At 47.0% G+C, this 11,435-nt stretch overlaps 1 protein-coding gene across 1 annotated transcript; it reads right to left on the bottom strand.

Annotated features, from left to right (window-relative positions):
• Positions 1–3,081: 3,081 nt before the first annotated feature.
• LOC140994763 (uncharacterized) lies at positions 3,082–7,425 on the bottom strand. Its single transcript, XM_073464538.1, has 4 exons — positions 6,960–7,425; positions 5,768–6,298; positions 5,516–5,655; positions 3,082–4,517 (listed from the first exon to the last, which is right to left on the bottom strand). Exons 1-4 carry the CDS (start codon positions 7,423–7,425, stop codon positions 3,279–3,281), a joined length of 2,376 nt encoding a protein of 791 aa, XP_073320639.1. The 3' UTR covers positions 3,082–3,278.
• Between the last annotated feature and the right edge of the window lie 4,010 nt (positions 7,426–11,435).

The following is an 11,435-nucleotide window of genomic DNA, read 5'->3' as shown; positions in this document are numbered from 1 at the left end:
ATTTACAAAGTTATATACAACTATTTACATTAAAATGCAGGCAATGCCTCAGGCGTTTTTTGTATTTACAACCATTTACAAAACAACCAGGCATCACAATAAGATGCCACACAAATTATTGGTGCCACTCCAAAAAACAGTTCCTGTCAACCACAAGACAGAGAGGCACATCACAGGCCTGACACTTCCATGGTGTCACCAAAACAAAAGGTGGGTCACCCACTTCATCGTCAAAGTCCTCACTCTCTGGCTCAGACTGGCTCTGTCTCTCCCTCAGCTCCTTCCAGCTCAGAGAAGAGCTGCACTACCCGCTCCACTTTCAGTAGTTGCAAAACAAAAAACGACTACACTACACACTACACTACACACTAACTATACACTCCAAACACGCTATCGCCAGCTGCTTGATATCGCTGTCTCTCTTTCGCTGCCGTCCCTCCGACAACTTTCCCGTTCCTCAGCAACCAAATGCCATATTTTGATTGGTTGATGTGGTGCATGTTTCCACCAATAGGAAAAATAGGCTTAGCCATGTTTTTTTGCTTGCAAGTACTACACTTTCCTGAGAATAGCCAGTTTTTAACGTTTCTTCCTGCACCAAACGCGCACCAAACATGACGACAATATTCAGGAAAAAGCATGGCGGGAATTATTTATCATAAGTCTGGTTTTTACTTGGCCTATAAACAAAATTTAAAAACTGGTATATAGTTTGAAGTCCGCACTTTCGACACAAGTTGGAACGGAGACTCAGCGAGGCTGCCTTTGGCTGCTACATCATCTTAAATCGGTCATGTGATTTGGACGCGCTGGCGCGTCCGTCGACTCCAGAGGGTTAACCTCTATGGGAAATCCATGGCATTGGTTGACAGTCTGACAAGGAATTCAAGTCACTCTGATAATTAAAATTATTAAAATTAAAATTAATTGATATTTCTATAATTATTTAATCATAAAAATGTCAACGCTTTTCAACTCAAAGTGTCTTCTTCAGGGCATGAGGTGCAATGAAGACACCACTTGGGACCACATACAAGATACATCACCAAGGGCAGTGGTATGAGTGATCATATAACCAATACAACCTCACACATGCAGTGACTGTAAAAAGAAAAAAAATACAAGACAATATTCAATCACCAATCATTAGGAAGTAAATTAGAAACAAAGTGACACAGCCATGGAGACGGAACCCATTCATTCCTATGAAAGCTGCTCAGTGGCGCATGAAGCTAAAATGGCTCGATAAAAATACCTGGATCTTCCGTGTGGTGGGGCCCATCAAGCGTGCGCACTAGAGACTTCTGCTGACCGTGCTGGCTAACTTCCGGTTTAGCACCCAGCTAATTTGAATGGGGCTGAAATAATTTAATTGTGCGGCTCTTCCAGATCTTCTAAGTTTTATTGGACCTGATGGCTGAAATTCTGACAGTTGAACGTCTCATTTCACTGGGGGTTGTAATGATCAAAAAAATGTATCCACCATTATACAGACGCTGACAATGTTAGCTTATGTTGATGAAGGTTCTCTGTCATCCAGACCATGGTAATTCTAACCCCTAAATTCCACCAGACCCATGTTCGGTCCGTCTCCGCTCCGCTACGGAGGCGGAGCTGATGGGTTTCACTCTAGTCTATGTGTTTACTTCCACTGGCTCCGCTATGTTGCGTATCTACTCCGATGCAGCTCCAAATCCAAGCACTTCTTCTAATCCTTAGGTTGGGAACAATTCTTGTTGTTGTGTTTATAACACATACGTATAACTGCGGTCGCGCTTGAGTCTGTAATTATCTCGGGAACTCCTCGGTCTCGCAACTCTAGCTGTCTGGCAGTGCTACGCCGTGCTGCACTCAAAATGGAACCAGTGGGGGTTGCCAGACGACGGAGCACAGAGTAAAACTGTACCGGAGCCCTTCCACAACACACATGCAACCAGTGGAATTCCCAGGTAAGTGCTGTATCGCAGGTAACTGGACTTATTTCAGTTTCTTGTGGGTCGTTGACCCAACCGGCCTTCATGTGGGTTACTAGAGCTAGGTGAGCCCAGGTGTGAATGGTTGTTAAGCTGTCTGGGGAGGGAACTCAGTGCAGCATTGTAGGTGGGTGATAAGTAATGTCTTACGCCACCTCCTCTGTACAAAGATGGTCGTTCCAGTTTGACATAGATGGATTCCTTTACTCTTTTCCCCTCCTGTGTTGTGCCATTCGTTTATGGAAAGGTTGTTTTGTCTCCCCAATGTACAAATCTGTGCAGTCCTGGCTGCATTGAACAGCATAAACTACCTTACTCTGTTTAAACAGTCTCTAGTCTCATATTTTGGCCACTTCATGGCACCAGTGATGCAACAAACTAAAAAGTCCCACGCTCCCACAAAGTTAGGCCTACATGTTCCAAATTTTACACGGGTGAGGCTGACAATATATAGAAGGTATGTGGTGATATGGCGTAGCTCTGGCATTTAGCATGCCCTAGCTATTGATATTCAAATATGACGAGGAAAAAAAAAAGCTATGTTTGAACTGATGTAGTTTGGGTTGCGTTGTAGCCATATGCTCAACAAGCACAATTTCTTTCAAATGAAGTATCACACTTGCATTTTGACCTAACAGTTCCTCTGTTATAAGCTTTTCCATTTGGTATGCAAAATAGGCGGAAATTCCTTCAGAAAGGGTGGGTGTTAAAGGGTTATTAATAATTATAAATCATCCCAAGAATCGTTTTCTTCATTGTCTTCTATTAAATAATCCTTTTTCATATCAGTGCATTTGGACAGCATACTGTATATGCTGACACTGATAAATTTGTGATAGGCCAATAATATCAGCTAACAAATATATCAGTCAGGCTCCAGTAAGTATATTGCGAGTTACTGAAAACGAAATGTTATGACTATAACTTCTGTTCCCTGAAGGAGAGGAACGAGGTACAACACATATAGTATGGGATATCACGCCCTCGCGTGGCCTGACTGAAGACACCTCTATTCTATTCCTTTACGGCAGATGATCTGTGGTGACGTATGTGAGGCCCCGCCTGCACATATATACGTGCACCGCCACAGTCATCCTTCAGTTCGATAGCCGCTCTTCAACGAGCCCAGCTGCGCAGCGGGGCAACGTAGTGTTGTACCTCGTTCCTCTCCTTCAGGGAACAGAAGTTATATTCATAACATTTCGTTCCCTTTCAGTCGATTTACTCGGTACAACACATATAGTATGGGACATGTATACACGCCCCACAGAGCAGCCACCGAACCGGAGTCAAACCTCCAACACTCTAGTGCATCGTAGACCCAGCAGAAAGGACAGAGTGAGCCACTGAAGGGGCTGTCACGTCTAAACGATAAAACCGAACAAAAGTGTGCGGTGATGACAAACTGGCTGCAGTGCAGATATCACTCACAGAAACCCCTTTAAACAAGGCCCATGAGGCCGCCATGCCCCTGGTTGAATGTGCCCTCACACCTTGGGGAAACGGAATACCCCTGCTGCTGTATGCTATGGAGATAGCCTCCACAATCCAGTGGGAAAGCCGCTGTTTAGACAGCGCCTTGCCTTTAGCCAGATTAGCAAAACATACAAACAACTGGTCACATAAACGCACACCCTGGGTTCGGTCTATGTAAGTGCGTAGTGCACGCACAGGGCACAAGGAATGTAACCTCCTCTGCTCCTCAGATGCAAACGGAGGGGGGCAGTAGCTCAAGAGCTCAAAAGTCATAGAGCTATAGGCTGTGGGGATAATCTTAGGCAAATACGCCGCATTCGGGTGCAATGTAAGCTTAGATCCATCCGGAGTGAACTGGGTACAAGAGGGATGCACAGACAAAGCATGAAGGTCGCCCACTCGCTTTGCAGAAGTCAAAGCAAGTAGCAGTGCAGTCTGGTATGAAAGAAATTTAATATATGCAGACTCAATAGGCTCAAATGGGGGTCCACAAAGAGCCTCAAGCACCAACGCTAAATCCCATGAGGGAACGCTGGGTTTAAACACAGGCCTCAGCCTGCGGACTCCCTTCAGGAAGTGCATAGCAAGAGGGTGAGCGCCTGGCGTCACTCCATCAAAACCAACGTGGCATGGAGATATAGCCGCCAAATAGACCTTAATTGTTGAGAAAGAGAGACCCTTATCCAGCAGCTCCTGAAGGAATGTCAAAACATCCACAATAGAGCACTGAAATGGGAGTACATTTCGGTCCTGACACCACTGCTCAAACGCCCGCCATTTGTAGGCATATAGGCCCCTAGTAGATGATGCCCTTGCACTCTGGATCGTTGCCACTACATTTGGGGGCAGACCCTGAGCTATCAAATTGGACCTCTCAACAGGTAGGCATGTAGTCGCCACAGCTCTGGGCGTGGGTGAATCACCTCTCCTCCCGCCTGGGAGACGAGGTCCCTGCAAAGAGGGAGCTGCCAAGGCCTTGCCGCCAGCAGACTGATTATTTCGGCGTACCACGACTTCGCCAGCCAGCGAGGAGCCACAAGGATCAGGGAGAGCCCCTGCTGGCACACCCTCTCCAGAACAGACAAAATCATTTACACCGGGGGATATGCATACAGCAGCGTGTTGGGCCATGTGTGCGCTAGTGCATTCATTCCCAGGGGGGTGTTGCGGTCTGTTATGGAAAAGAACAGGGGGCAGTGGGTATTTGCTCTGGAGGCAAAAAGATCCACTTCCACCCTGCCGAAGCGGTCCCATATCTGAGTCACCACCAGTGGGTGCAATCTCCACTCCCTCACAAGAGGACCCTCCCCTGGAGAGAAGGTCCGGCCCCAGGTTCAAGTGCCCTGGAACATGTGTGGCTCTGAGAGACAGAAAATGAGCACTGCACCACAGTAACAGAGAGTGAGACAGTTTTAACAGGGGAAGGGAGCGTGTCCCTCCCTGCTTGTTTATGTAGGAAACCACCGTCATGTTGTCCATCCTGATCAGAACATGATGGCCTGTCAGAACGGGACGAAAATGCACAGGGCTAAAAGGGTCGCTAATAGCTCCAGGTGGTTGATGTGGAGCCTGCATTGTGCTGGCGTCCAAACCCCTCTCACTGCTGCACCCTTGCACAGAGCCCCCCAACCCCTCAGGGATGTGTCTGTGGACACATTGCGAAAAGACACCCTCCCTATAAGGGACCCTTGTTGTAGTAAACCAGGTTCCCTCCACGGGAGAAGAGCTGACATGCAAGATGGAGTTATCGTCAGCCTTCTCTGGAGATGACGCGGCACGCACAGCCGGTGAGAGTGAGTCCAGCGTTGAAACGCTCGCATCTTTAACAGCCTGAGCGGCACTACAGCGATCATAGATGCCATCATGTCTATCGCTCTCTTGTTCAACAAGTTGTTTATTTCTTCCCTCAGAACTGCTGCTGTTTAGTCTCCTACAACTGTGTTTATTACAGAGTGGAAGCTAGGCGGCCGGGGCCCGAACTGTAAACGGTAACCCATGGCAATGGTTCTCTCTACCCAAGGTGAGACTGCGCGCCACCAAGGAAGGTGAACAGCTAGCCGACTGACCTGCAGCACTGTGGGGGAGGGGCTGTCGCCCTCTGGAGGCCCGGTGGCGGACCCTTGCTCCAAGCCGAGGGGCGTGGGCTCTGACCAGGTGTTTGCTGCTCCACCGGCTGGGGTCCCAAACTCGCGGGCGTCACAGTCCTCTTGGGAGGAGGCAGTGGTGCTGGTTTGTGCAGATTGGCTGGCTGTTTGGGCTTAGCATCACGTCTGGGGACGTGCAGTGCTTGGATGGGAGCGTGGTGGGGCCGCCGACACCATGGTTCTGGGCTGGGGTCAGATATGCTGCCAGGGACGCCTCCATAGGCGGAGGGTTGACCAAACCAGCTTTTTCAGCTCCATCCAGGTCCAAAAACTGTCCATAGCCGGGCACCATGGCGCAGGTAGACAGCGGCTTGTTCCACGTCGAGGTGAGCTCCGCGACAAAATCAGGGAACATGGGCAGGTTGTTCCTGACAGTTGTCGGTTCGGGAGGAAGGAAAAACCCCGAGAACCGCGACAGCTTCTGAGCCGGTGGAGGAGAGGGCCAGTCCACTTCCAGTTTCTCAGCTGCACGGCGGTACGGTGAGAGGAAGGATGTGTCGACCTGGTCAACCGGCGCAGCGGCGGCGGCGTACTGACCCGATGACAGCGGCTCCTGTTCATCCTCCGATAAGCCATGCACATCCAGACCGACGTCCAACATGTCATCGTCCTCATGGTAAGAGGCTAGCCCGGGTAGTGGCTGGCTAGCGCCCTCGGAGGGGGCCCGCTCAAACCCAGCTAGCCCGTCAGCACACTCCATGTGGTCTGCCCAGCTTCCCACGGGCAAGAGAGAAAACACCAACCAGTATCTTTGCAACCAAAAACATCCAAACACATATATATTGAGTACAAAGTTAATAATTTTCCCTTCTTCTTCTTATTATTTTTTTTACTGAGTTTTTAGATCAGGCGTGTCCAAAATCTAACTCCAGGATCGGAAATAGCACATTTACCGCTCTTAAATAACCTCCCTTCTACTTTTATTGGACTTATTTCCAACTTTCAAATTATCAATTTTTATATTTTACTCTCAATCTACAATTTTGCATTCCCCCCTTTGTTTATTCCAGATCCCATTCAAAATTTAGACACCTCTGCTCCAAGCAGCGCCACTGTTTTCTATCTGTTGTTATAAATAACAACTCCTCAGTCATTTTCATTTTATCAGCAAAAATGGATAATATACATTTATCAATAAACCAAACAAAAACGAATATACTGCAACCAAATAATGGATAACTAAAGATTACAAACTATTAGTAAAAGAAATGATAGAATATATCAAAAGTGTATATTCAAATTGGATACATGTCAATCATCTCACCATCTATCACTCCTTCCTCCTCCGAGTCATTTCTATCTAATAATGGCATCTGAGTTTCTCTTACCACCTTCAATCTTAATCCTCGTAACGTTTGGGTCTGACCTTTGTCGAACGGGTCTCGGGCTCCTTGTTCTGACTGGGTCCCCAGTCTCTTCTGCATCGCCACTGTATCTCTCTGGAATCTTCTGCGAATCATTCCCTGGGACAGTATGTTCTGCTGCCTCTGAACCATGTTGTAAGTTGATGTCATCAAACCTTCTTGTTTGTTCATTATCTGAGAGGACAGCCCTGGTCTCACCAGGAGCACACACACCATTATCCTGAATGTCCATGACATCATCAATCTCTCCCTCTGGATCTTGAACATGGAAGTCCTCTTGGACTTCTGTTTCTCTAGTCTCTTCCCCTGGTGCCCCCATACTTTCAACATCTCAATCCTGGTGAGGCAGGGTTTCTTCTCGTGGTGCTTTGACGCAGTGTGATAAGTGATACCACATCGGCGACCCTTTGACTTGGACTGCTGTTCCAGTGCTGCGAACGACTTCATATGGCCCTTCTCTGCGTTCATTGAACCATTTCCTTCTGAACACCTTCACGAACACCTTGTCTCCAGGTTTCACTGTGTCTCTTTTTTGCTCCTCGAGCCTCTCTAGCACCTCCTCTTGCTTTTGTCTGTCGGAGACATACGTGAATATACTCCTGTGTAGATTAGTCAAGTATTTGACATACGCCTTCATTTCGTCTTCCAAAAGAGATAGACTCGGACCCTTTCCGCTTGTACGCAAACAAGGTGTAGGCATCTGTCTACCCGTGACTAACTCATGAGGAATCATATGCAAATCACGAAGCGCGCTCAAGCGACATGCCATCAACGCCAATGGAAGCGCCGCTACCCAATTTAGACCCGTGTGTTGGCAGATTTTGACGATACGGTTTTTCAGAACGCCATTCATTTTTTCACAAATACCTTGGCTTTGAGGATGATAAACCGCTCCTAACCATTGTTGAATTCCTAATTTCTGTAGGATTAATTTCACCGTTTTATCCACAAACTCTTTCCCATTGTCTGAGGATATGCGATCTGGAAGTCCCCATCGACTTATGACCTCTCGACATAAGAACTTGGCAACAGACTGAGCGTCCTTCCGCTTGGTAGGACAGGCCTCAGGCCATCGTGAAAATCTGTCTACCACTTCTAGCATGTATCTCTTACCACCGATGGTTTTATCATGTCAACAAAATCCATAACTAACTCACGCATAGGGCCTCTCGGAGTTGGAATGTAACAAGGAGGGACCATCACTCCTCTCCTGACATTATTTTTCAGACAAATTGTACATCTGCCTATGACATGATCAATTTGTTCAAGCAAATATGGTGCCCAAAAACCATACTCCTTTAAGATTTTTCTCTTGACTTCCCCCCTTGCAGCATGGGCCTGCCCATGTGCCTCCTGAATCAGCAGACCCAAGAGATCTGGGGGCGCCACCATCAACCCCTCATGATTTCTCCACAGACCAGTAGCATCCTGGCTCGCACCTCTGTCCATCCATAGTTGTTTATCTATGGCCTGAACTGTATCTTGCATAGAAATCACTTCTCTGATCGTAATTTTGTCTTCTAAGTCCACCTCATGTGTGACCAAAAGAACCTTACTTGAAGTATTAGCTCCTGTAACTGCTTTTGCAGCTTCATCCACGGCCTTGTTTCCTTGTGTAACTCGAGACATATCTGATCTATGCGCTGCACATTTAGCTATTGCTATTTCTGTGGGTTTCATCATAGCATGCAACAATTTCAATATCTGCTCATGGTGTTGTATGGGAGAACCGTCTGCTTTCCTAAATCCTCGGTTCTTCCAAACCGACCCAAACAGATGACAAACACTGTGCGCATAAGCAGAGTCTGTGTAGATTGTCACTCGTTTGCCCTCTGCCAACAAACACGCCTCAGTTAGACCCACTAATTCAGCAAGCTGTCCTGAAGCAGGCTGAGGTATTACTTTAGCTTTTTCAACAACAAATTCAGACCCTTGAGCCCTCACTATTGCATAGCCAGCGCTCAATTTCTCTCCAATCCGATAACAAGATCCATCAGTCCAGTGCTCTAGGTCTGCCTCCCGCAACGGAAGGGCTTGCAAGTCTGATCTGAGCTTTGCGTATCTTTCTGCCTCTTGTACGCAATCATGTGGTTCCCCATCCTCTGGGGTTGGCAAACGTTCAGCAGGATTCACTGTGGTGCACCTCGCCAAAGTAACATCTTCCTGTTCCAGGAGTCTATAATAGTCTCTGAGCCTAGACACTGTCAAGGAGTATTTACCATGATTCAAAAGATTTCTCAGCCTATGATGTGTCAGGATTGTCACAGGATAACCCATCGTGACGGCTGATGCTTTTTCATACATCAAATAGACCCACCATTGCTCTATAACACAATGACAGCCCTAATTCCACTTCTGAGAAAGCAGTAGAATAATAGGCAACAGGTTGACGACTAGTTCCCGTACCTGTTGGCTGACAAAGAACTGCACATGCAAACTTACCCCCTGTGGATGTGGATACATACAACACAAAATTTTTAGAGTAATCTGGCAGCGCAAGTGCTGGAGCCTCCTGCAATCTTTGTTTAATTGTTTCAAATGCCACCTGGCCATCTAATGTCCAAGTGAGATTACAATGGAGTCTGTCATTCCCTGTTTCTTTGATCATTGCTCTCAAAGGTCCGGCTAACTTAGCATACTCTTCGATCCATGCCGAAGAGTAGCCAGCAATACCAAGAAACGTCATCATTTCTCTAACTGTCCTAGGCTTTGGAACCTTTCGAATGGTGTCTAAATGACTGTCTGAGATACGTGTATGTCCCTGAAGTACTGTCTGACCCAAATAAGTCACCTCTTCCTGTACATACTGTAGCTTTTTCTGGGAAACCTTATGTCCCTTTTCAGCCAAAATCTGCAGCAATTTGATTGAGTCCTCATGACACGTTTCTCTGTCTGGGGAACAAATGATAATGTCATCCATATATTGAATAACAGTGCTCTTCAATATCTGACCTATTCCCTCTAAATCTTCTTTCAACACTTTATTGAACACATGAGGGCTATGTTTATATCCCATAGGCAACCTTTTGATAGCGATAAGATTGTCCCTGGTATGTGAAACCAAACAATCCCTGAGACTCTATACTGAGGGGAACACTGAAGAAAGCTCCACACAAATCTAACACTGTAAAGTGCGTGGCTTCTGGAGGAATCTGAGCCAATAATGTATGTGGATCCGGGACATCCGCTGGAAAGTCAGCCACAGCGTCATTCACTGCTCTTAAATCATGCACCAAGCGATAAGAGCCATCTGGTTTCTTTAGCGGCAACAATGGCGTATTGCTCTGAGGATTCTGAGTTATCTGCAAGACATCTGCTTGTAGTAGCCCTTTAATTTGTGGTTCAATCTCTCGGATTGCCTCCTCTTGAATATCCTCCACCCGGCTGGTTGCATTCCCTGGCAAAATGGCCAAACTGTCCACAATTATAGCATACTCCTGGAGGTTGCTGATAGCCTGCGTTAAAATTCTCTCTTCCTCTTCCGAAGTTTCCACGTCCTCTTCCTCTCCATGCCGGCGGCTGACCAACAACTGGCTGCAGCGGTTGGCCTTGAGGCTGAATCAACTGTGGCTGTGGTTGGATTAGTTGAGTTAGCGGGGGCTGTTCTAGCATGACTACAGCCTGTGCTTTCTCCTTCTTCTTATTATCAGTCAACTGTATTTAATTAAGTTTCCTGAGGGTTTCTTGATCTTGGTCTCGCTGAGCGAGCTCCTTCTTTCGATGTAACTCCACCTGGTGTGCCACATGATCTGTATAGATGTTTTTCGCCATGCTCTTGAGGCCAACCACCTCTGCCAATTTACTTTTCACTGATACAGGAAGCCCCTCTTGTATCTTAGCTCGCAGAATGGATCGCTCCATCTGATTTGACTCTGGATCGTTTCCAGTGACATTCCTCCACATTTGGTGAGCTCTGGACACATAAGCTCGTGGGTTCTCCTGTTTACCCAACGGCTCGATAAGGATGTTGTCCGGATGCACGTTGGTGATGTAAGTTTCTCTCAATGCTTTCCACAGCTTCCCTCTACATGCAGCAAACAGGTTGGCGTCATTGACAGCCGTCCCCACGAATCGATTCAATCCTGCTTTCCCCAGGAGCTCTTCCATGACTGGGACTCCAAGGAGGCTGGCTAAAAGTCTCTTAATGTCTCCCATAGCCGGCTGTATTCCTATTAACATTTCCTCCAACTTGGAAATCCATGGATGTGCTCCCTCTTGAAGAATTGGCAACTTTTCAATGATGTGTGACATATCTGTATTCTGCCAAGGCTTATACTCCAAACTCTGACCTCGCACTATCACTGGAAACATTTTACCAGATTTACCAGTTTTCTTCTTACGCAGGTTGTATCTTGGGGTGCTTTCTCTGTGAGATTCTTCTTTCTCCGTATCTTCCGAGTCAATTTCCTTTAATATGAGATCCAGAATCTCCCGGGCTAGGTGACTCTTAGCCCGCTCAGTTTCAGATCTGTCTCCGC

The sequence above is a fragment of the Pagrus major genome, chromosome 4, assembly GCF_040436345.1.
Source record: "Pagrus major chromosome 4, Pma_NU_1.0".
In the NCBI taxonomy this organism is placed as follows: Eukaryota; Metazoa; Chordata; class Actinopteri; order Spariformes; family Sparidae; genus Pagrus; species Pagrus major.
The sequence above is the reverse complement of the archived record's forward strand: the minus strand, read 5'-3'. Positions and strand labels throughout refer to the sequence as shown.